Source organism: Tuber melanosporum, assembly GCF_000151645.1.
Source record: "Tuber melanosporum whole genome shotgun sequence assembly, scaffold_47, strain Mel28".
NCBI lineage: Eukaryota > Fungi > Ascomycota > Pezizomycetes > Pezizales > Tuberaceae > Tuber > Tuber melanosporum.
Genome location: NW_003299092.1, coordinates 434,079 through 461,013, shown reverse-complemented (window position 1 = coordinate 461,013; position 26,935 = coordinate 434,079). Strand labels below are relative to the sequence as shown.

Genomic DNA, 26,935 nt, shown 5'->3' with positions numbered 1-26,935 from the left:
GCGATCCGATTATTGTATTGAACGGCCGAAATGAGCTTCCTAAGTCAGAAGGTACCAGTGTTCGCAAGCGGCCGGCCTGGGCTTCTTTGGCGACCGGCTTTACCGGCCTATCTGACTGGGCCTGGCCGGACTGTAGATATCTGCAGGCTTTCAGATATCCATAGGCGTCTTCAGATATCTGTGGGCATCTTCAAATAGGTGCAGACACCTTCAGATATCTTCGGGCATCTTCAGATATCTGTAACCATCTTCAGATATCGGCATCTTCCGGTATCTGTCGGTATCTTCCGATATCAGCTGCACAGGCAAAATATTTACTGATCAGATGGCATATGCCGAAAGCCTGCCGGCCCCGCCAGGCATTCATGAAGCCTGCAAGCCCACCAAAAGCCTGGCCGGGCCGGACTGTGCATCTGCCGGCTATCCGCAGGCCGGCCTGGCCGCCTGCGAACACTGGAAGGTACAGTAGATTTCCCACTCAATTAGCCTTTTAGATGGCTGGTCCGTCGTTAAAAGTCTACACTATTTGTATTACTCTACTGCTAATTCCAAGTATTATAGCGTGAAGGGATGCTACATAAAATCTAAGCAGGTGTCACAGACCCTAATAATATTATTAAAGAGGTTTAATATTTACCATCGTTATTGCAGCGCCTGACCACGGCAAGTGAGGTCCATAATTTATTTATTTTGTTTCAATATCAGCCTTTATATCAGTACAAGGCCAGAATGACGATAAGAGCACGTGATACGATACCCGCCCAACTAAGAACAAACTGAGGAAGACGATAGGGAGTCCCAGGTGGGGTAGCTTGGGTGTTTATATTAAAGCTACGGACTGCGATTACTGTTTCATCTCATACTTCGTAATATACCCAGGACAAAGGTTAAGGAGAATAGTTTCACCATATATCACTCGACATTCGATTTTGCGTGACAGTTCTGAATCGCGGTGGAATTGGAGGCAAAAGATTTACCCAGGGTTTTGGCTTTTCCCGCACAGCAAAATAGACTACGCGAACTTCATGAACTTGATCGCCAGCAGCTTGGCGAAGCTAGATTCACAGACTAACTTTGGGTTTACGTGTGATAAGTTACAGGCATAGGGCGAATACAGGATCTACGAGAACTATTATGGCCGTATGACCCGATTTGTGCAGCTGGGAAAGGCGCTTGAGGAGCTCTCCTGAGGGGTTCCGCAGTGACAGGTTGAGAAGGAGCTCTACCATTTTCCACCCCTAAGACGCCCGCGGAGGAGGTCTTACACGCACTCGTTATCCAGCAGACCGCGCATCCCGATGGGTATCCATACTGCCTAGAATAACATTTGAGACAGGGGAAAGCGTTCGGGAGCGGACGGATAGCCCTCCATTTATCGGGTTTATTCAACAATGGATTCGGATGCCCTATAGGAGGGCACAGTATCTATTACCGGCGCCATCCCTTCCTTGCGTTGATAGCTATACTCATCAAGACTACAAAACATCACTCGACAAACACCTATTTTCTAAGTCACCGTCGACAGCACTTGCCCACGCACTCCCCCGGAGTACTATAGTACTACCAACGCTCCGGGATACGTCCCCCGTTCTCACAACTGCTGGTCGGGTGATGGAAAAGGTTAGTGGATTCGGGAATGGTGGGGTGGTAGTTCCTTTTCACCAAAAATCACTCAACCTTTTGAATAATACCACCAATAGTTGCTGATAGCTCTTTTTGGAGCTAGGTAAATAATTTACAAAGAGTGAGAAGCCCCATATATATATACACCCCACCCACTGGCGGCCTACACTCCAGGTATGAAAATGTGGTTACATTGCGAGAAAATACTAGTTGGGTGGGAAGACGTCAACGCCAGCAAGCCAGACAATACCAGCCAAAAATGACGCCTGTAATTGTCCTAGAATATCAGATTGCCGAACCACACCTGCGCCGCAGGGAAGTGTTTTCTTTCTTCTGATTGTTTCTCACAGCTATTTCTGCAAAAAAAGGAAAAAAGAAACCCGATTTCCGAAAAGTGCTCAACCGCTAGGAAGAGAATGATGTCATTTGAATTAATGGAAGGTATAATGGAGAGATAGGCTATGTACTCCAACTAGAACTACAAGAAAGCTATATCTAAGGCGCAAACAATCAGTGAAGCAATCAGAGTAACTAAGGGTAACCTCAGCACCGTGGGAGAAGAGCAAAGGACAAATTAGGTAACAAAAAGGGTTGCAGTGGAATTACGATCCGGTCCCCTGACACCCAAAAAGACAGGAAATGAAGCAAGAAGGGGAAAAAAAACAACGGAACTATGACTGTAAAGGAGACGAAGAAGAGGAAATCTTCTTCTCCCGAAACTAGGGTCCAGGATGAGGCAAAATAAATTATGACCTCAAACAACCTGAACCTGGTCCTTTCCTCCATGGTATAGGGCAACATCGAGACATTCAACAAGGATGGAATAATCCGCCATCCATTCCTCCTCGTTCTCGCCCATACTGCCAAACAGTAACTCCATCTTATCACTCACCGTGAAAGTTCCATCAAAGGAGATCATTCTCCAACTATCACCCTGCGTGACAAAGCCATAAACTGTACCGCCGCCGTTACAATCCCGCATGTCCTTTAGGGCGAGAAAGCACTGCTTTATTGCTTCCCCGAGAGCGGCCTTCTTTACTTCAATAACCAAAACGTATTTCATTTGGTCGTAAGATATGTAGTCCATCACCACGAATTCCTCGTTACCACCAGTACTGGAATCGATCGAGGTAATTTCCTTCTCTCGCGATAAGTGTAGCTTCCGCTTGGTCTCACGTTTGAACAGAGCGACCATGGGATAGATTATAATGACCACAATGTCGTCTATGTTGGCTTCTTTGAAATCGGCATCAGCCTCTGTTGGGTATCCCCCAGCTTCCAGGTAAAATACCAAGCCTTGATAGATTATCCTCTTCGCCTTCAATAATGAGTCCGGTTCCAATAAACCACTTTTTCCTTCGAGCATCCGCTTCAGTGGAGTTGGAGGTAGGTTCAATCTGAGACCCAACTTGCGCTCCGCTTCGCGGATTGTAATCTTTGAATACGAGGTGTCCCATTTGCGCTTTCTCATGTTTTCATCCTTGTTCTTGTCCGCCTCGGTATTCGGGACTTCTACCAAGCCATTATTAACCAATTAGCCCTGATGCAATACCAAAACTTAACCATTCCATTAAACCTACCTGTCAAGTTGGCTCCTCGAATTTCCACCTTGGAATCTTCGGCAGTAGCCTTGCGCTTTCCTTTTTTCGTATCTGCCATGTTGTGACTCATTGTCCGGAAGGTTCCTGCCCACCAATCAGTGACCCATTAGCATTGTGCTGATAACCAAATGTATAGACATCCTCCGACTGGTGAATTGTTTGGATTGTTTGTTGTGATAGGGTTTGTGTATGTCGTTGTTCTGTATGGTAGAGGGGCAGATTGAGCTCTGGGGGAAGAAAGGGAATGCCTCATTCTCCTCTTGGGCAATTCTGCAGGGTTCTCCAAAGGTAAACGCCAGGGGGTGTGCATGAGTTCCATTGCGAAGACCACGTTCTTGACCACTGTCAGAGATGAGCGGGGCGATCCTGACTTTTGGTCTGTGCGAGTATTACGGGCCCCGATATCCTTTGGTCCATAAACCTTAGGGCCGGAGACACTCGTTAAGTCGTCATTCCACTTGCCGACGTCGATGGGAGTGTTCGCCACGGACTGCGTACCATGGGTGCAGGAGAAGACTCCGTTCTTTCCACCCAGTTTCTCGATCTCCTCCATCGGCCGGATGACCCCAATCTCATTATTGGCCATCCTAATTGAAACTAGTGCCGTGTCCGGGCAGATCACCTTCTCCAAATGTTCTCGATTGATCGTGCCGTTGTTCTCGATGGGGAGATACTTGTGACCATACCCCTCGTCTTGCAATTGTATGCACGAGTCCAACACACACATATGCTTAGTCTGCGATGTGATGATACGCTTGTTAGACATGTTAATCATTGCCACACGCTTGATCAAAGAAGTATTTGACTCTGTGGCATCAGGGGTGAATACGATCTCCTTCAGATGGACTTCAATGAGTTTTGCAGTCTGCTGACGTGCAACATCAATCGCCTTCGTTATTTCCCAGCCATAGGTGTGTGTGCATGAATGGGGATATCCGTATAGACCGCTATAAACGGAAAGTATAGTATCGAGCACCTGAGGGGCCGTAGGAGTTGTAGCTTGCATGTCAAGGCAGATTGGTTGAGATCCCACTTCTAATATTGTGGTTTGCTTGAGAACACCTATTCGCCATTACTGCTAGTTTCCCAATCGCCCCGTGAGAAATACGGAACGGAAGGCAGAGAGTGAGAAACCGGTAGAAGGGAACATCACCGTACCTGCCGTCAGACTATTCCCAACCTCCGCAGGATTGAGTCCGGTATTATTTATGAAATTACTGGCATATATTTGTCGCCTCCCGAGATCCACTTTTGCTACCGCCTCCCCATCCTTCCCACTCAAGGATACAAATCTGCGGTGCAGCTGTGCTGTCAATCCGCTCTTCAGCATTGGAGCAGGGCTGAGTGAAGCGCAAGAGAAGTTTGTAATGTATTGAACAACTTTGACGGCCGTCATCATGGTGCAAGAGTTAAAAAATTGTGGGGTGTCCTGCAGGGATGTGGCTCTCGTATGGCAGCAGTGGAAAGGTAAATGTGAGAGGAAGAGTTAAAAATTGCGGTATGGATTGTTTGAGCTGCGGAGGTGTTGAGGGGAGAAAAAAAGGGTTGGGTGGATTGGAGTATTATACAGTAGTAAAGCTACACGTATGTGAATGAAGCAGGGTGGTAGGTCTTGGCAACGACTTTTTTGCTTGGGTGGAGAGATGCTGTGTGACAGGCTCGGAATCTGGAAATGGGGAAAGTGTGAAAGTTCAGCTGGAATCCAGTACTATTATTCCATGATGTGGGGATCTAGAAAAAAATTATGATATGGTGGAGGCCGTCTATACACAGTACTAAGTGGGACGCGCGGGGGGACGCAACGGGGGACGCCTCGGCAAAATTAGGGTAGAAAAACCATGTATATAGGGCCAACCAATAACATATTTGAGATATGACATAATCAAAAAGTAGACACCTCCTGTTCCCCGTAAATATAAAAATAAGTAATGTCATACTATCATATTATTATTAATAATAGAGAAAATATATGAACTACCCTAGTAATTTAAACCTCAACCCATTGTTGTTCAGCAAAATTTAATGCCAAGGCGTCCCCCGTTGCACCCCCCAGAGCGTCCCACTTAGTAATGTGTATAGACGGCCTCCACCATATAAGGGACATGTTGTAGAGGTGTAAAATTATGGGAACCCTTACGAGGAGGTCTTGGAAAATTTGGAGTGAGACAGGCGGTAAGATCCTGCAACCTCCTCTAAGTTACCGGTAATTAAGTTACCCGACTTGTATCATACTTATCATGAATTAGATTTTTCCCTTTGTCGTCATGTGAAATCACTCGTTCCTCCAATTGGCATCATGCCCCCGTCTCCTGTGCCAAGACCCCCCTCCATATTCCATGTTCCCTTTATTTCTAGCATCGCGCTACTCCTAACCTGCTAGAATTATGGGAAGTTCCACCGTACATCCTTTCCATGGGGTTACCTCCAGTCACAGGGATGGGTTACGCTCCTCCAGAATCGTGCCCTATGGATCCCAGGAGGGGCCAGTGGGGTGTGCGGGATATGCGGTTCGGCCCCCACAAATGTTTGCTGAGTTGGGTCTCATGGGGGGAGAGCAAAATCGTTCTGTAGTCTAATAGTGTAGTGGTGTTCAACCAAAGACTGACTCTCCGCCTCCCTATTTAGGTTTAGGGTGAAAGCTTGATTGCTCGAGTACTGTACGAGTACCTTTTGGGCGTTTCGGGGTTTCCGTGGTGTTAAAACCAACTACACCATGAAACAGCATTCCGATATTCGATGAGCACCCCCCTATCGTAGGGCAAGAAGGCCAGGCACACCGGGTTATCAGTAGTCGGGTAACTTAATTACCGGTACCTTAGAGGAGGTTGCAGGATCCTGCCGTTTGTCTCACTCCAAATTTCCGAGATCTCCTTACAAGGGTCCCCCATAATTTTACACTACTACAAGTACAACATGTCCCGCGTATGATATCAACTTTTTTCTAGATCTCTACATCACGGGATACTGGTGCTGGGTTCCAGCTGAACATTCACACTTTCCGCAGTTCCGGGTTTTGAGCCTGTTGCACAGCACCCCCCCCCCGCCCAACCAAGAAAGTCGTTGCCAAGGCCTTCCATCCCGTTCATTCACGTGGCATTATTATGAGCCCCCCACCCATCTGACCCGTTCAAAATAAATTATTTTCGCCCCCACCTCATCCTGAGCTCCAAACGTCCTCACACCCGCAATTTTTGACTCTTCCCCAAAATTTACCTTTCCGCCTCTGCTATCTGATAGCCACATCCCTACAGGAGGTTTCACAATCTTTTAAATTTTGCACCGTGGCGATGGCCACCAAGTTTGTTCGATGCGTTGCGAGCTTTTCTCGTACTTCACTCAGCCCTGCTGCAAAACAGCCTAAACAATTCACCAGTAAGTTGGAGGATGTCTATATTTGGTTATCAACACGCATGCTAATAGGTCATTGATTGGTGGGCAGAGACATTTCAGACAATGGGTCACATGGCAGATAAGAAAAGGTCAAAGAGCATGGCCACCACCGAAGATTCCTGGGTGGGTATTCGGGATCACAACTTGACAAGTAGGTTGAACAGAATATTTAAGTTTTATTATTGCACTAAGGTTAATGAGTTACTAATTGCTGGATAGAAGTCCCTGATACTACGGGGGGATAGAGCACCAGTGTAAAAGGGAGGAAGTCCAAGTGGACAATTTCCTCATATTCAAAAATGACAATCCACCAAGCGGAGATGCGGTTGAATGTTCCATTGACCTTACCTGGAATCCCGGTCAAGGAGATGCTAGAAGGGAAAAGGGTTATGTTGGGAGAGGACATGGTATTGTGGGCGAAGAGGGATGTCTATAAAGGCTTGGTGAGTTACATGAATGTGGGAGGATACCCAACAGAGGCCGATCCCGACTTTAAAGAGGCCAACATAAACGATCTTGTAGTTCTTATGATCTATCCCCTACTCAGTTTGTTTAAAGATCATACCACGCAGAAGCTACACTTATCTCGAGAAAAGGAGATTACCTCGACCGATTCCAGTACTAGTGGTATGGAGGAATTCGTGGTGATGGACTACGTATCTCTCGGTCAAAAGAAATAGGTTTTAGTTGTTGAAGCAAAGAAGGCCTCTCTCGGAGAAGCAAGAAAGCAGTGCTTTCTCTCTCTGAAGGACATGCGGGATTGTAACGGCGGTGGCGCAGTTTATGGATTCATCACAATGGGAGATAGTTGGAGAATGATCTCCTTTGATGGAGAATTTAAGATGAGTTAGAAGATTGAGTTGCTGTTTGAAACTATGGATAAGGAAGAGGAGCGATGGATGGCAGATTTTTCCATCCTGGTCGATTGTTTTAATGTTGCCTTGAACAATGGAGCGATGGGGCCGATTGAGGTTGTTTGAGGTGATAATTTGTTCCGTCTCACCCCGGCCCCTTGCATCGAGGAAGAGGATTCCCTCTTCTTTGTTTCTTTTACTATCACAGTTGTCGAGTTTTTTTCCCTTGTTTCTTGCTTCATTTCCAGTGCCTTTAGGTGTCCAGGGGCATGGTCGTAATTCGACTACACATCTTTTAGTTACTTGATTTCTCTTTTGCTTATGTTCTACCCTCTTGAGGTTACCATGTATTGCTCTAATCGCTTCACTGATTGTTTGTGCCTTCGATATAGCTTTACTGTAATTCTAGTCGCAATGCGTAGCCTACCTCTCCATTATTCTTTTCATGCATCCTGATTACATCACTCTGTTCTTAGCACTTAAGCACTTTTCAGAATTGGGTCTCTTTTTTTTTTTTTGTTGTAGAAATAGCGGCAAGAAACTGCTAGAAGAAGAAAAAAAACACTTCGCTCCGGCACAGGTGTGTTTCGGTAGAGTGATGTCCCGGAACAATTGCACAAGTGAGTTTTGGTTGCCGTTATCTGGCTTACTGGGTTGATGTCGTCCCACCTGAGTAGCATTTTGGGAACTCCGTCGTGCCTGTGGGCAGCAGCATGTGAGAGTAGTATCTGGCCACAATTATGCGTCTTGTTCGAGATTGACCTCTTCAAGCCCGTTCAGCATCTTCCTCACTTCTTCACGTCTATTACGAGCAGCTGGTACAGGTAGCGTATACCCACAAAAATCTCCTTCGCGGCAATCAGGCTCCAGAAATAGCTTCAGCACAAACAATCTCGCGCACTCAGAGAGTTCCAACTGCGCATGGACGCTCCTGTGCACAAAAGAATATTCCAGAAATGGTGTGTCCCTGGTGTCGAGAGATGGTAAGGCCGAAAGGGCCTGGACTTGCTAGGAAATCAGATAGGTCAAGTAGACTTCTACAATTGTTGAGTGAGGCCTGCTGAAAATATCTGGATGAGCGGAAAGGTACTCTTAGAGAGTAAAGTGGATTAGTCGCACATTTGATGCCTCCATGTCCACCACAATAAGCCCTTGGCAGCAACCCACCAGTGCCGACGTCGAAGGGATGGTGCCAGCATTGCATTTGGTGGAGCGACTGCCAGCGTGTGGCGGAGATCATCTACTATAAGTAGCTACTGCGCATTGCTGATCCACATTAGTGCTACCATCCCGGTCTTGATTTATCCTCACCCTGCGCCTTTATCCGTCTTATTATTGTACTATAAGTATCCCCCAAACCTGACCACTCTGTTATTTTGCTATGCTCTTCCCATCTCCAATGGATTTCATGTTTAGGGAAACTTGTAGAAGCCTAGGCATATCTATCGGAGGAAGATGTGCCGTGGAAATTCCAGTACCATTGCCCCTATATATCATATATTTCCAACATATCTTCGGGAACCCCCTCCAGCATGCCCATAATAATATAATAAATGCTTTGTGGGATATAAAGTACCGCGCTCAGGGAAAACTCAAACCAGAATAAATAGAGCAAAAACACAGCCATTAAAACCCATACAGACCAGGTATCTGTTTATTGGTGCTCTACTCAACTGCTTACACTTGTGCGTAATGGTGTGATCCGATTGTTGTATTGAATGGCCGAAATCACCTTCAATTCCAAGTATTATAGTGTGCAGGGGTGTCACGCAGAATCTAAGCGGATGCTACCGACCCTATTGTTAAATATTCTTACTGCTTACTATCATTATTGCAGTGTCCGACCAGGGAATTTCAGGCCAAGGATTTATTTTGTTTCCATGGCAACATTTTTATATCAGTACAGTACAAGGAGGCGATGGTAGAAGGAGGGATGAAAAGAGCCTTATGCTTTGCTTGCAGTATACCTAGCCGGCGTGGTAGAGCCGCGCTTGCTTTTTTTCGAACAGTCGACACCTGTCCAACGAGCTTCCCCCGCTGCCTGCCTGCCCGTTCACTAAGAACAAACTAAGGAAGACGATATCTGAGAATTGCTTTCTTTTTGTCTTAGTAGCAGGGTGCCCCGGGCGAGGTAGCTTGGGTGTTTATATAAAGGCTACAGATTGCGATTCCCCTTTCATCCCATAATTTATTATATACCCAGCACCGAGATTTAGGAGAACATTTTCACCCTATATTACTCAATATTTGATTTTGTATGACCGTTCTGAATCGCGGTGAAATTGGAGGCGAATGTGTATGGGAACGAGGGATAGAAGTGACTTGCTTGACTTCCTAGGTGGGATAAACTGCTTCCTTAGGGGCATAAACTCTTAGAGATATCGTACTGCGACATAATATAAACATCTCTAAGACAACTTGTATAGTCTTAAAGACAGTATCTACGAGTGACAGCTGACCGACTGGGGACTACGAAGGATTCACCTAGCGTCTTGTCTTTTGCTGTATAGCGAAATACACTACGGTACGCGAACTTCATGAACTGGATCGCCAACAACTTGACGAAGCTAGATTCACAGACTGACTTTGGGTTCACGTTTGACACAGCATTGGGGTGAATACAGGATCTACGAGAGCTATTATGGCCGCACGACCCGATTTTTGCAGCAGGGCGAGACTCTTCAGGAGTTCTCCCAGAGATTCCGCAGTTAGAGGTCGAGAAGGAACTATTCTCGGGTCTCTTCCCGGAACTGCAATCGTCCTAACAAATGCAGGTCTCGGATGGCAGCGCAACTGTATGCGAAAGGAACTGTTCCGGGTTGCTCTTGAAAGCTTACTTTTTATGTCCCTGGTTAAACTGTCGTTGTTTTCCTTCCACCGTACTATAGGCTCTTTCCATCAGTGTGGTGAATATCCGATGGCAAAGATATGTAAGGGGAAGAGGTTACGTGGACTCGGTACTCGGTCCGAAAGCTAATTTATAGATTTCGAGTAACTTAAAAGAAACCTGTAGCGGTGCTATAGGTGTCCGCCGCTGACAGCCGTCCAGACGCGACGGACGACCAAGTGCCCATCTGCCTCAAGCGCCTCTCGATTTCTGCTCCCCGTCCTGTCAAGACCACAAAGATGGATGCCCTGGGCTTAGATTCACCCTTAGGGGCATGCTGTACTGTACATTACGGGCCCGAAGCCTGGCCATAGCAAGACTGTTCTCGGGGCTCAGGAATTATAACGCAGTATGCGATGTCATGCGTAAACAAGAATTCGAGCACACCGTTAGAACTATTATCTAAGTTAGCCATTCCGCTTGGTCAATGATCGAACCGTTAGTTCTTGAACAAACATAAACTCTGGTCGCAGTCTGGATTTGTGGTGTAACCTATAATTGTGTAAGCATCTCACTACAAAAAAATTACGTAACGCAGCATACCTTGGTCATATTTTTTCCACCGACCTTGGGGAGGCAGAAAGAAGGGAGGGATTTCGAAAAACCCGGGGGGATATCACTGAATATGATGTGAACTCTTGGTTGGGCTCATATCCCAAGCTTTTAGGAGGCCCTCGACAATTTTTGTTCCTCGCTGTCGTGGGCATAACGAGTGCCATCCCCTGTTGGAGGCACATAGGCACCACCACCCCCCACCCTTGGCTTATTTCGAGTGAGAATCCCTGGATATAACTCGATTAGCTTAGCGATCCAAGTCAGCTAGAAAGTGGAGAAAACAACCAGTGGCTTGTGCATAGCCCCTTCAAAAGCAAATCTATCCACTCTAGCTCACCAACCGGTCCTACGGTACGGTAGAAGCTTCTCCCCGCTATGATTATTATTATTATTTTTTCTTGACTCTCCAATTATGGCATTATCGTCTGGAACCTTCTTGAAACAAAGTTGACCACTCCGAGGCCGTCCCGCCGACCAACCAGATCTGAAAATCCCTGCTCTGGAAGTAAAACATGGCTCCAGCAGATACGGGCCGCCACGGAGCAAAGGGGCTCAGGTGGAAACCAACCTGACAAGATTCCGGACCGACCCGCATCTGTAACATACCGGTACTGCTTGGGTGGCAAAAATATGTATGATAGACCAAATAAGAAAGATTTATATGCCCGAGATCCTACAAGTCAGCCGTAGTGTGTGAAAGCTCACGGTGGGGTAATGGCGTCAGAAGTCGCATTTTTCCTCCTGCCTCCCGCAAAGCCGAACCCAATGTCCCAGCACACTTGCGCCACCAGGGGGAAGAAGGGAAAAGAGACGGTAGAAACCTTTTTCGCTTTTACCTATTACACCCTCCTGCTGATCAACCGGAAACCCCGATCAGGAAATGGTCACAGACCACTATTAATCACTCGTCCCTGCATGCCCCTGATCCTTCTGCGAATTTATACCGGTTGTACCTGTGAGGGTGACTTTTCCACCCAAGCGCAGGAGATCAACTGACCAGCTGACTGGAATCTAGCCATACACTTTACGCTTGGCAAGTGCGGCCTCCCAGCCAGTTGATCCTCCGGAAGAAAGGTAAGGCCAAGAGGGTGATTGGAGAACTCTTCCCAAGCACGTGATTTTCAAAAGTTTCCCACAGGTTTCACAATGGCACGTTTGCGGAGCCGTGAGACAACTCCAATTGGTGAACAGTCAGAACATGGCGCGAGGCGGTGGATCTCGAGTGAGCTGGGGAGAGTCCATTGGAGCGACCGAGTCAACAAATCAGCCATTTCGCAGCCAGTATTGGGTACAGTATAAGCTTCCAAATCGCTCCTCCAAATACGATGTTTTACTCCCTGGCATTCCAGAATTTCCATTCCCGGCTCCGGCCCCATCTGTGTAACCGACGTTCCAAAAATAAAGGCTGTGGGAGTGATGTCGATAGAGACGTCAACCCGATCATCCACGTCTCCGAAAATAAGATGGGTCATAACCCAATTGGTGTCCCTCCTTTAGCTATCCGTCGTAAAATCCTCCCTAATGCGAGGCCCAGGAAACACTGATACGACACAGATCATGTTCCCCGCAAAAAATGACAGCAAACCCCTTAGGCGATGAGGTCAAACTTCCCCCCTTCCTTCCAATATCCAATGTGTTCGATGGGGTTTGCGAGGAAAATCACAGTTCAAAGTGGACTGACGATGCGTCTTTTTTTGTTTTTTTCCTCCGGCCCGAGGCTGCAAGTGCAGATCACTCGATACCTTCAAGACAGCCAACCACCGGCCATGCGTTGTCTCGTTCTAAATACCGCCTATATCTCCGGCTATTAAAAGTCCCCTCCTCAGGAAGTCTACGTCCATCGTGGTCATCACGTATCACTCGGATAAACTAGCCCTACCAGTCACCTATTTGACCACACAAGTCCACTCATGTATCCCTCCCTCAGTGCCAGTTTGGCGAACCAAATCGGAATTCGAGGAATTCCGGTGTGTTGTTTCGAGAGATACATACCTTCCAGCCCAGTGATTCTCCCACCCCGCCCCCCTTTTTTCTTCCCTTTTCTCTTTCTCATTTCAATTACGCCAATCGACCATCGCACACATAGCACCTCCGGTGTGATGATTGCGGAGAATAAGAGATGACGAGTCTCTCGTCATAATGAGACTCTCGTTCGTGATTGGCAGCGTTCATGCGGCTCTCCCGTTCCTCTGGCCCAACATTCGAAGGCAGGGCACGTGGTCAACTACGTAAAGCTACGTTTTATCACTTACGAGAGGAGAAGAGCCAGGCTTTTTCTTTTTCTTTTTCCCCCTTTCCTTTCTTTTCTCCTTTACCACACAAAACAGTTGATATCAGAATCGGGAGATTCGGGACCACGTTAGCGTGACTGTAAGGAACATTGTGGTCGTTATGGATCTGGGTCTGTTGAAAAAAACCCGAGCCGGTAACAAATATTCTGGCCCGGGGTTGCGTAGGACAGGACCCCTTCCTTTGTCGTTCGGCTTTCCCGTTGCGTCGAGGACACGCGAGCACGTCAGGACTGTCAACGCTCGCATCATACTGTAGTCATCTCTACGGACCTGTCGAAAGATTTCCATGATGTAAGAGGGAATCCCATTATTTTACAACAAACTGATCGGCCAAGAATGCTTGTGAATCGGCCCGAAACATTGAGAAATTCCACTGCAATAGAACGACGCCACTTGCCTTACCACTCACCCGCCCATCCTGCGAGCCCCTTCAAATCGCACCTCTTCTACACACAGTATCACTCGCCTACGATGAACATAACGTTGGTTGGCGTTACCACGATGCACATTCCCCCGCCCAGCGTCGTAAGCGTCATATCCGCTGGTTTCGACTCATGTGGTGGCCCCCAAAAGTGCGGCAGCTCGAGCCATCCCATTCTCCAGCGCTGCGCGATAATGATGGATCCTCTCTCCTTCTCGATTTTCGCACTTCTCCGGATCGGCTGTGCGGGGCATGCGTGGTGTCGATGCTCGAGTGCGACCTGGGATGGCGCACTGACCTGCTTATCGAGAGGCCGATCGTCAGTACATCAACGATTTCCTCGCTATAATTCTCCGATGTTTTTGAACTTGATCGTGGGCTTACAGGTAATATCACTCGGAATAGTAGCCCTCGTTTTCTCCCTTTCGCCCCGGCTAGAATACGGGTAGTGGGGCCAGATGCCGCTGACATTAGTGACGACCTGGAAAACGCACAAAGTTAGTCACTCAGTGCGTCTGTGGATGCTGGCGAACTTACCCCCCGGCGAAGCCAGAAATACATTGCATATTGCGAACTGGCCCGGGGAATTTGTAGGGGCCCCGCCCGGAAGAGGCACAGCCCAAAGGGAAAACACAGACCCTGAGGACTTGCTGAGGATTTGAGCCTCTAGAACGTAGTAATCACTCAAGAGAATTGGTCTACGAGTACTTGGGTGGTCACAAGGCACAATACATCCCCAATCGCCCGTTCAATTCTCCTAATCTAAATCAGATCTCAGCAGGCCACCCCGCGAGAACAATGCTCCCCACAATAAGCTTATTATCGTTTAGGCTGATTCGAAATGTGTGCTGGCAAAAAGAGTCCAGATCAAAGAGTGGCGAGGTCGTTCGTTGACTTGTCCAAGATGTCTTATCCTACTTAATTTAACTTACGAGCAGCAAGTATTTCATTCTATTTTAATTTGGTTTATTCTTCTTCGGTTCCGGTTTTTTTTTCCCCTTCGAGGGGGGCTACTGGGTTTCCCTTAATAGCCGCTATTGGCTGCTTACTTCCTGTTTTTCTTCATAGAATAAATGCCAGCTATCATGTCGTGCATATTATGTTCTTCCCCGCATAAGTTAACCCATAATCTACCCTATCTCTGCCCCGCCAGGAGTCACAGAGGTGCGAGTATCATAGGTCTCCAAGACCACACACCTCGGTGATGCAATTTGTCGAACATCCAAGTGAAAATCCGCGCTTGGCTAGCTGCAACAATGGTTGTGTGGATGATTTAGGGATGGAATAGACTACTTGTATTTGTACCGCACATGGGATCACACCCAATGTCGGTAATGGCGCCTCGACCTATCAACGCTTGCCCCCCCCAGAGGGGAGTAAAAATGAAAAACGAAAAAAACCAAATGAAAACGCCAAAAACTGGGATTCGGTTCGAAGGTTGATATGCAATATGCAAGATAGGAGGACATATTAAGCGTTAACTCATCAAAAGTCGGGTTAGAAAGCCCGCGGGCTTCCAACGGGCAATATATCATGCATCCTTGGCGGGGAGTCCTCTACCAGTGTATTCAGATGGTTTTCATGCAACAAATCATTGCGAACGTTCCATGTGAAAATTGGTGTAGGGTGTGGTATCATAGCGGTGGTGGTGGGTAGGGTTTAGGTGGCCGGGTTTTCCAGAGAACCCCCATCCCCTCTCCACCACCACCACCACCACCACCACCACCACCACCTCCCCCTCCTCCAGCCGTACTCGTTCCCACTAACCTATTGGGCAGCGGGTCCTGCAGATCCATAAAACGTGGAGTCAGACGAATTCCCAAAGCATATCCAAACAAGGATATCATCATATCCTGTTGAAAAGTGGTGTCCCACCTTAGTCTAGCAGATCGTTCGCAGACCCAGCGTGACCCCTCCAACTCAGTTATGCAAGCCGATGGCTTGCATAACTCAAGCGCTATGATTCGCAAGACTGCTACCAATACCACGCCAGAGCGCTCGGGTATTTGGCGTGTAAGCCGTTTCGAAAGCGCCTTTTAACCTCCAGTATTATTTCTCAGCACGAGCCTACGAAGATCCCCTCACTACACGTGCCCTGATGAGGGGGGGAAATCCCACGCAAACAGACAAAGCGCAATAAAAGCATCCAAGGGGGGAAAGTACCTCCGGAGTGCCCGCTTCCTTCCAGTCGAAACCCTCCCCCCACACACTTGAGATACCTTTCGAAATTAAGGAAAAATTTTCCACTTTCCGGTACTGTACCAGCACAGCAGCTTACTTGGTTTCAAGGTGCTCGTATTTTTCCTTTCACGCCATACTAGCAGACGCCACGATGCGAAAATCATTACAAACGGAAAATATGGCATGCAGACTACCGTACGGCACTATAACTCGAACAATAATAGTACGAGTAAAGAAAGGGAAGAAAGAAAAAAAGAAGAAAAAAGACCGGCCAGGATGAGAGATATATTTTTTCCCCTTACCATTGTATCCTGATGTCGTGTGACTGATTGACAAGAAAACACGAATCAAGGGTCCTTGGCAGAAATAAGAATTGGGGGGGGCATAATCCTAAGCTTGCAAGTGGAACGCATGCCATTGTCTGTCCGTCACTTCCCCCGCACTAAATCATTACCCCTGGGCTAACTGGCAACTAAATTTGCGAGTATGATAGCTCGCTTCGGCGTTCTTCTCCACAGTTTCAAAGAATCGCGAGAACCCGCTGGAAAATATGGCTCACAATGCACGACAATTGTGGTAAACAATAGGCTACATACCGGTACGATTACGTTAATCCCAAGAGTCCAGGCCAACCGTACTCGAGTATCATACTCGAGTACAGTACATGCCGCCCTTCCCTTCCGCGTCCGGTCCAGGTATGCACAGCGGTAGACGGGTTCTCATTCCTGAAATCTCCCCCCACTTGATTGATCTGGTGGCTTCAAGGAGCACCGGTACTCGAGTATGTGCGGTACTAGCGCGGTCGAGTGGAAAGCAGACAAGTTAGGGTGCGAGTGCTCCTACTTTGTAGACTACTCGAGTATGGTACTCGTACAGGTATGGTAACCGCCACCACCACTTCAACCCTGCCACGCGAGTGGGAGAGCGGATTAGTCAAGGCGCACAGCAACGCCCAATTATCCCGAATACCGAATAACCGAAGACAGCCACCGCACACAAATGGGGAAATGGGACATGAATAATAGGCAAAATTCCCCTTTGTCAACGCGAGCCATCATTAGCGCACATGGCACATCAATCCTCCTGGCCCACCACCACCACCACCAACCCAACTCTCATTTCTCCCCTCTCTCCCAAGCAACATATTAGCCTAGGCGTCCCAATTGGCGGTAAATGTCCAGAGTAGCCTGATAAAAAGGGCGAATGTAGCCGTCTGTCACAGCCGGGGCCACAAAGGGGAGGTAAATGTCCCCCCCCTCGCACCCACCCACCCACACACACACATACTCGAGTACATACACACACCACCAAATGAACTTATCAAACCCGTGGATTTGGAGAGCGTGATCTGGGGGATCGACAATACTGCGGAAAAGCCTACCAACCTACCTACCTACCGGTACTTGTACAAGGTACAGTGCACCATTATTATTTGTGTACCGCCGTGCTGTGACTTTGTGTACTGTACTCGTACAGTACGATACGAGCACACACACACACACCCTCCTCCACTCTACCGTACTCCAGTAAGGAGCTGTGTCGCTCGCTCGGTCGGTCGGCCCGGATCTGTCGTTCCATTCCCCCGAAACAAAGAGTAAACACTTCACCAACTTTTTCCCAGCTCAAGACATGAGCTATATATATATATATATATATAATGCATAGGCTAACCGTTGCAGTAACCGTACTGGCAGAGCAGGTAACTTGTAACATGTCATACATAGCCCAACCTCGAGACTCCGTTTTTTCGTCCCCTCGTCGAGCGAAAAAAAAAATCCGACTCTCTTGCTTAGATTCTGACCAATGGAACTAACTATGGAAGATTGTAATACGCGAGCTCATCATGTTTAGAGTTAGTGTACTGTACTGTACAATAGTGTATGCAAGGGACCTTGAGCCAACCGGAAGGGGGGGAGGTCCGAGTGTTGGGACCAGGTGATTTTACTTATGATATACGGTACTACGAGTTAAGAGAACCGCTGTAAAAAAGAAAAAAAGAGAGGGATTAAAAGCAAAATCCACGTTGACGATATTTTTTTCTATTATATTGAGGTAAAAACCAGTTATTCCTCGGATCCGAGCATACCTACCGTACCTGTCGTACCTTTTACCCACTCGAGTGATTTAAACTACAATAATAATAATTAAAAAAAAAAACCTCTCGCATTGTTGTTCCCGCATAGAGGCATAATTTAGTTACATGTGGTCGAATGGAATGGAATGAAAATGATGTGTGGAATGGGAATGAGGTCGTGTGAGAACAACGCCCGAGCAATCCATGATTAGGTATCCAGTTTGCTATGATACTTGTATGATACAACTTGGTATGATACTGCGACGACGGTTTACCGTACTGTACAATACCTCACCTATGACACAAATTTAATAAATTACCTATGATACTTATAGCGAACAGAATTTTTCACCAATGTCTTTTTTTTTTTTTTTTTTTTTTCCCCTCTCTTTGGCGGATCTATTCTCCGCCAACATCTAAACGGCGTTATATACTCGAGTAACTGGAAACATGGAAAGTAGGCAGGTATCATGAACCGTTAGACTAAGGTACTCGAGTACAGTACTCGTAGGAAGGAGGAACAAGTGGTCAGGATCTAAAAACTCCAGCCCGGTTGCGAATTTAACCATGATGTTCAAAGATCCAAAGCCTGCACACACGGACCCCGAGAGAAGGAAAGATGTCGCAACATTAGTCCCTGCGGGGTAGATTCCTTTTTTTTTTTTTTTTTTCTTCCCTACTTTCTTTTCTTGGGCTTGGTCGGTTTTGGAAAGCTTACTTGCGAATTGATCAACACCTTTCTCCGGTAACCGTGGAGGAATATAGGGCGATTTTCACACTGCGATCCGATATACGGTATGGCGGTTTGCCGTTCCCCACGCTTGACCGTGGCACGGAGACCGAAATTTTTTTTTTTTTTACATTTTCGTTCTTTGTGACTGTGCTTCTACGGTACTTGGTTTTCTTTCCCATCATCTTAGACATCGTTTGTACAGTACTCGAGTACCGTGTGTATGTGCCGTGATACCGCTTTCGGGTCAATGATGGTACAAGTAGGTTCGGTACTGCGATGGTGAACACAGGTATCATCGGAATTGAGCACAATTGGGGAAGGGCCCGATATGTCAATGGGTACATATCCCATTTATCCCATTTCATATGTCATGTCATGTACCAATAGTCCTTCATGCGTGCGTACCTGCGTGTGATAACAATAATAATAAGTGGTACAAGTAATATTGTACTTGTATGATACTCGAGCGCCGGTACAGTACGAGCACCGGCAGATTTGCTAAAGGCTGGGAAAAAAATTTGCCCATCTGTTTAATTAGCAATTAGAGCTTGGCAAGCCACTGAACTCGAGAATTCACAATGCCGGTATATGATTCTTCAGAGCGGAATTTTCAGTACGCCCCCCCCCCAGTGAACGAACGCTGTTGCGCAATCAAGCTCTGAGAGCTTTGGGCTCCCATTCGCAACCTCGAGGGAATTTACTCGAGCACAGTACCGTACCGTACGTACTCGTACCCATATGGCAGGATTGAAAGCCACGCCCCTTTCGGTCTGCCACCACGGGAAAAAAAGGCGACTTCGATCCCATGACATGAGCACGATACTCGAGTACCGGTATCCTTTCGTAAAAAGTCGGACTCGCGCTACCGGTAAGGTCTGTCCAATTGGTTCTCGCTACCAATACTTGCTCAGAGTTGTGGCGGTTTGGAAGTTATTGTGCCTTCTCGCTGGCTCGGCTGCCCTTAGCTTAACTCCAGTTCCACTCTTACGAAAAGATACGATACCGGTAATCAAAACTTTCAGCAGCCCACCATCTCGATAATGATGGACGACGACGATGGTGGTGGTGGTGGAGAAGGATTTGAGAGCCTTCAGATCTGGACTCACGGATATCATGTGGCGCTCAGCTGGCCTGAACGCTTCCAGATTGTGCTCGAGTGCTGTACTTGTACTGCACCGTACTAGTACTCGTACAGGTTTCGGTAAGTCCTACATAAGCGAAAGTGAGGACAGGTGGATAAGCACGGGATCCGGTATGAAGTACCCGAAATGCAGGGATCAAGAGTCTGTACTCGAGTACCGTACCGGTAGTCTACTCGAGTATGGCAAGCTATCTGCACATCTGAGCGCCCACACCAAACCCAGCCCAAATGTCCCGGGACTCCCATGCCGCATACCGTGAGGTAAAAAACAAAAAAACAAGCCCAACAAATGCTCAATGTTGGCTTCGTTATCCCAATTCCGCACACTGGATGCGAGGATTCCCTTCCAGAAAACCCGAGTGGGAGAGTGGTTCATCGGATGAAACAGAGAAATAGATAAGAAGTGGAAAAAAAAACAAAAAAGACAGCGTGGGATGAGGCTGTGTGTGCAAGGGGGCCGTGCCAAATGTTGGAATGGGAAACCCAGGGAATTGGGCTTCCGTTTGGGAGCCTTTGTCCAATTGGTTCACCGGTGGGAGAGCTCCGTCGAGGAAACAGCTGTGTGTGTGTGTTCTCCCTTCGCTCTGGGATGACGTCTGTCGTGTGGGGGAAAGGGGAGATTGACAAGGCAAGGGGAGGAAAGTGAGGGTAAAGGGGGGGGGATCCTGGGTACTCGAGTAAGTCGAATGTGGGGTGTTGGGCCCGGGCATCAACGCTTCAAGATTCCCAACTTTCCATTTGGTTGTTGTCCTGTACCCCTGTAATTATTTTGTCGAAATTTGCTTTTCAAAATGGGTTAAACTCTCTGTACACTTCCTTAATACCGGTTACCCGTATCATGCTAAGAGTGTTGGTCTCGAGGGGATCAATTTCACCTCCCATCAAACAGTTCAGGAACCGGAAACCTGGAAGCGAAACGTTGGAATGCGTGCCGTAACTCGAGTACTCGTACTATTAACAGTACTATACGTGGGGGTAACTTAGCTTCCCACGAGGATAAGAAAGAAAAAGAAATGAGGAAGAAAAAAATGTTAGGCACAAGGATGGGAAAGCAATTGGGTCCCAATAAAATGGAGACAGCCTCGTGAGAACAAATCAGACTTAAGGTGAAAGATCGGAAAAACTTCTCAAGGACCCTCTGAGCACCCCCCCCCCTTGCCGCCATGTCATCGATCATGTGGGTTTGCCTTGCAAGTAGGAGTACATTTCCGAACTTCCCACAAGGTTTCCAGCTCCGACATCTCGGCGCTGGGCGTTCGGTTGCCGATATCGGAGTATCACAGTGATATCCTTTCCAGCTGAAAAAAAGGGAGGAAAAAGTATGGAGAATAAGAAAGAGCGGGAGGGAGAGCTTGAACAGTGCCAGTGCCGTACAGTAGCACAATTGAGGAGCTGCTGATACGGCCCTGTACGTTGTTAGAGTACAATATCACAGTCATGTATCGCCAATCTACTCGTACAGTACGCTACAATACCGGTTCTGACTGCCCACAGAAATGGGATGACCAGGGCAGCACCCTTACCCCATACGATATATGCCAGTTGTCAATCAATCTAATGTGATAGAGTGCTCGAATAGAACCACTTCCACTCCGAAATTTAATTAAAGTTGAGGGATTTGGGAAGGGGATTGGGTGGCGAACCGTAGCGGGCCACAGTGTCACAGAATACCGCACAGTATTCGGAGACCGTACGGGTCTGCATTTTCTCTCTTGTACGAGTACTTGTAGTAGCTGCCACCGTGGGGTGTGTGAGATAGTTACCTAGATAGGTTGATAAGGTTTACTTAATATAAGCATATTTATTTATTTATGTTCATTATTGAATGGGGCTTGTGGTTTGGATCAAGTTGCTTCAGCCGCCGGTAAAAAAATATTAGAGTTGGATGAACTCCGGGAACGGTTGGCAGGCTTTGCTGGGTACGGCGGGAGAGTCCTCCTGTGTGGAGGAGATTTTGCAAAAGGGTGTACTGTGGGCCCTATGGTACCAGTACTCGAGTCGCACACTCGAGTAATAAAACGGGGGTAGGTCCGACCAGCTGTGGACGAGGCTTTCCGCTGGCTTTTGTCCTCCAAACCAATGTGCGCAGTGGTGCGGGGCGCGTTGCTGTCGCTCCATTACTGGGAACAGCTACGCTGGTACTGTACTGTACTCGTACTTGGAGCCATGCTCACCTTGTGGCCATACATTCGACCGGCATTCCTCCAGTAGCCTTTTTACTCCTGTGGATCATCATCTCCATAGTCTAACCGCTGTATTAGACTCCCAAGGAAGATGAATTCTTCACCCAAGTTTTCCGGTTGTTACTACTGTACTCGAGTAGTGAAAACTGCTGGTGGCAAGCTACCGCTGAAGATGTTGAGAAAAAGAAAAACAATGGCGAAAGAAGGCGTCCAGACCAATTGCCGTGGCTCGTAAGTGCGTAGAGAGAGAGAAGAAGTGGTGGTCATCCCAGCGCCCAGTTGTCTCTGATTGACGCTCACCGTAAAAGCCGCTCCATACCGATAATACCGGTAATGTTGTTTTTCCCTCGTGGATCAGGATGGATGTGCTTGGCGGCCGAGAGCCATTCGACTCAGCCAAGTACTGCACCGGTACTTGTATGTCTGAGGCTTCATAATATAAAGAATTATAGGAGAGGAGCGGGAACAGCATTGGCAGAAATCTGTGTTCCGTTCGTAACCAAATTTGACCCCTACAGTACCGGTACTGTAACCTCCTCAACCGCAGGTGGTGAGATACCCGAGAAGGTTGTCCGAGCAGTGTCTATCAAAATGCTTTTTGGCTACTCAACCGCTTGAAGTTGGCATATCGTAGGTCTTGGAATGGCTCAGAATCACTTGCAAGCTTGATGAAGGGTTCGGTTACCGGTACTTGATTCCGCTTTGGGTTCAAGTTTGTCCCTGTTTTTTCTTTCTTTTCTTTTCTTCCCTCCATTTCTTTATTGTGAGCCTTTCTTTGTTGTAAGTTGTAGCCCCACGATTGATGGGCTGACGGGCGGATGGTGTTGTGAGGAACCCCCCACGCCGCTGCGACCCGTAGTTGTGGGATGGCACTATCTTTCTCTGGAAGCCACCCTCGTGGTTTCACAGTCTCACACCGGTACCGGTACCCACCCAGATTAACACATTCACTTCATCCACCCTTACGAGTACACTCACACTCGCTCACACACAGCATCATTCCCTTTTTACTCCTCTTCCCTCTGCTCCCGTCGTGCCCCACTATACTCTTGCTGTATTCACTGTACCTCTCGGCCACACGCACCCGCGTCCTCCCAGAAGTGTCGCCGGTCTTTTCCTCCCTCGTTTGCTTGCTCGCCTGTGGTTGCCTACCTCCCGGTAGCGCTTTTTTGATATTGATGTAGATACGACTATTCCTGCCGATATAGATAGGAGCTACTAGGAAAAGGAATAGAGAGAGGGCGAAAAAAGGAGGATCGAAATGGAAATATTGGGGGATTGGGGGAAAGGGAAAAAAAAAAAAAAAAAAAGCCACCGGCACTGGTGGCCGGTGTATTTCTTACTGATTGCTTGTTCGCTCGGTGGTAGTTCTTTTCTAGGTCCCTATGGCAGGGGCTCACTCTCCGTCCACTCACAATTCACCTTAATTTTCTCTTTTGCTGTCGTCTCTGTGAACTTCCCTTCCCCGTTCTGGGTTCATACATTCCTCTACTCGTGACGTGAACTATAGTATGCACCGAACTGTTCCCTCAAAGATTGGCCGCCTTGGGTGTCACTTGTTCAGAGCCTCTGGCTTGTCTCGGCGGAGGGCCTCGTGAGATTTCCCAGTGGGGGATTGGACTCACAAAGTTGCTCCTCAATTGGTTCCTGCGGGAGTGTTTTGACATAGGAAATGGGGGGGGAGAGGAATATGTGGGTTATGGGTACGGTATACTCTAGTATAGTAGGTACAGCTTTTGATTTAGCACGCCTCATCAGGGCTTACGCCCCAGAGCTCATCATGCTTCACTTCCTAAACCTATCCAAGTGCCCTCTTGCTTAGGATGAGATCAGCTATGGATCCTCAGACACTACTGTATTTAAAGACTACCAGCTGCCCCCTTTGTTTGCTCATCAGAATCATCAGCATCTTCAGTATCATTGTCGCCCCCCCCCCCTCCCCCACCTCTCCTGTTTTACTATTCAGCTATATATTCCTCAATTTTGCCTAGGTCTCGCATATATCTGACCCCCCTCTGCTATTACCGAACACTACCTTAGCCCCACCGTGAATCCCGAACTTCTCTAAATCATTCACAACTATGCCTCCTCATACCAACGAACATTCCGGACATAGCGATAACGACGTCACTCTATCATTAAGCGGTCTTGCCTTACATAGCGAAGCTGGCGCCCCCCACCTCGGCAGCAATCATCGTGCTTCGAACGGGAAAAAGAGCAAGAGGAATATCCTTACAGACTCGTATCTGAAGACTCATAGTGGGAATTTATTTCACGAGACCGATCGTCCTCTTCGTCCCGGGATTTATGCCCCGACGCCCGCGTTTTTCGATCCTGTCACCGAGGACCTCGATCTGCCCATAATCAGAAGTCATTCGGTACGCCTAGTGAAAGCTGGTATCGTTGGTCTTGTTACTCAAGGTTCGAATGGGGAAGCTGTCCATCTGAGCCAATCCGAACGCCGGGCTGTCACCGCTGCGACACGGGAAGCTTTGGATGGTGCCGGCTTTGGCCATATTCCGGTGATTGTCGGTTGTGGGGCTCAGTCCACTCGTGAGTCGATCGAGTTATGCCACGACGCAATGCTTTCTGGAGGTGATTACGCCATGGTACTTCCCCCAGCCTACTATCGCGCCTTGTACAACGGGGAGTCTCAATACGAATTTTTCAGCGATATCGCCACCCAATCACCTATCCCCATTCTCATTTATAATTACCCTGGTGCCGTAGCAGGAATTGACCTTGATTCGGACACTCTCACCAAGCTCTCGAAGCATCCCAACATCGTTGGCTGCAAGCTTACCTGCGGCAACACCGGGAAGCTCGCTAGAGTCGCGAATGCCGCGCCAAGTGGTTTTATGACGATGGGTGGGTCCTCGGATTTTACCTTACAATCCTTGATTTCGGGCGGCAAGGGCGTCATTGGCGGACTTGCAAATATCGCTCCGAGAGCGTGCGCAGAGGTTTTTAACCTCTACGTTGATGGGAGAAACGAAGAGGCTGAGAAGATGCAAGCGGTTGTTGCTCGCGGTGACTGGGGCGCGATTAAGGGAGGTGTCGTCGGAACCAAGAGCTGTCTGCAAACCTATTTCGGATATGGAGGTTTTGGAAGGCGGCCACTTCCTCGGCCAACTCCTGCTCAGGACGTAGCCTACAAAGAAGATTTTCAAGAGTTGTTGCTTTTGGAAGAATTTTTGGAGAACGGATGCCGCGATTCTGACATCCACTCTGAGAGAATAAAGGAATTTCCACAACTTGTTGAGCTCGAACATATGCTTGTATAAGTTCCCTTGCCCTACCTTTTTTAAACACTCTTAGCAGAACTTTGTTTTTATTTTTTCTCTCTTTCGTATCGTAACATTTGTTCGATCGTTTGTTGCTTATCCCCCTGGGGTTTATTTATCGGATTGGGACTGGGGATTTCATGCGCCTAGGGCTGGGTACCTGGGCTGCTTCGGAGCGTCACGAGAAAAGCCGCTAGAGATCACACAACTTGGAGTACTTTTTTTTGGGTTCCCTTTGTCGTTTAGGTTATGCCTTCTCTCTTTCCGGCATCCGTTTTTCTTTCCAACGTTTGCTCTTTTTTCTTTTTTAATTTCATACTCTCTGCTTGTCACTTTTCCTTAGGTAGATTGGACTCACAAGAGGAAAGGGGGGGGAGGGAATTGGAATGGTAGAAAAGGGGCCTGATTGATTGTTAATGTCACGGTTCTTTCCATCTTATCGTTATATTTAAGGTATTATATCTATGATTACCTGTGCGTCGCGATATACATTTCCCATATCGGCAACTAGCATTGATTTCTCGACCGACCATATCACAATAATGGTAATCATCTTTCCCAATTCTTCAGTTAAGGCTTGCAACTCGAAACTCGAAACTCGAAACTCGAAACCCCACTCCCCGCCTTATCGATAAGCCAGTCGAGTTACAGTATCATAGCAAAGTGCCACGCAACCAAGCATTGACAAGGTCCTTCACCTCTCACTCTCATGCACTCTCACACTCTCCCTCACACACTCTCTCTCCTTCGCTGGTTTGGCGGATAAGTTGGGTATCATTGGGCAGGTATTCAGATGTCGTATGTACTTAGGTATTCGAGTACAGTACCGATTTATGTATGATATTCTATTCCTCATGCTAGTCAGTTTTGCCACCATCCATCCATCCATCCATCCATGGTCGAGTTGAGTTGAGTCGAGTTGAGGATTACTCGTATGTAGACCACACACCACCGTAAGCTACCAAAAGTGGATATTCCACCCGAAGCATGACTTTCGCTTTTGTCCACAATTGACGATACTTTGCTATTATTACTCTAACCGCCTTTTTACTGTGCTCGAGTACTTCCCCCTCTCCCCCTTATTTTTTGCTTTTTTTTTTTTGTTCTTTTTTGCTTGGGGGTGTGTGGTATTGATGTGGAGGAGGAGAAGGAGGAGAAGGGGGGGTTTTACTTGTTGTAGGGTCTCGCAATTGTAGGTTCCTGTATGGCAGGAGTGTGTACTGTAACTGTGTGCATGTGGTGTATCATACTCGTACTGTACTCGTACTGTACTGTACTCGAGTACCGGTACAGTACCCGTACAAGCTGGCGGCTGCAGCTGCCGGCTTGGTATAAGGCTGGGAGGGAGGTAAAGTCCTTGTTTGAACGGAGGGATATATTCCTTGTTTTTTACTCATTCGTTTGCCTATCCCCTTTGCCCTCCCCACTGTCGGCGTATGCGATTGATGTATGATGCTGTACGATATTCACGAAATCCGGGGAGAGATGGGGAGAGGGGGATTACCTTTGGTGTTTACGAGGACGGGCTCATCGGGTCCACGGTGCGTACCGCTTACTATCGCTGACTACTACTGATAACTGCTATCATTACTCCCGGTATTACAAAAGGACGGACCGACGGACATAGGGGGGGGGGGAGGGGGCACAGACAGGATCTTTGTACTATAATATGAACCACAAATACCGTACCTCCTACTCAGCCCAGGCGCCTTCCGGA

At 47.7% G+C, this 26,935-nt stretch overlaps 1 protein-coding gene; it reads left to right on the top strand.

Moving 5' to 3' along the window:
• Positions 1-23,346: 23,346 nt before the first annotated feature.
• Positions 23,347-25,663, top strand: GSTUM_00008462001 (uncharacterized protein). XM_002840058.2 has 1 exon: positions 23,347-25,663. Exon 1 carries the CDS (start codon positions 24,016-24,018, stop codon positions 25,216-25,218), a length of 1,203 nt encoding a protein of 400 aa, XP_002840104.1. The 5' UTR covers positions 23,347-24,015; the 3' UTR covers positions 25,219-25,663.
• Positions 25,664-26,935: the final 1,272 nt, after the last annotated feature.

What these genes read in the sequence shown, in the direction of transcription:
- GSTUM_00008462001 (XM_002840058.2), top strand. Translation starts at nt 24,016, where the DNA reads ATGCCTCCTCATACCAACGAACATTCCGGACATAGCGATAACGACGTC.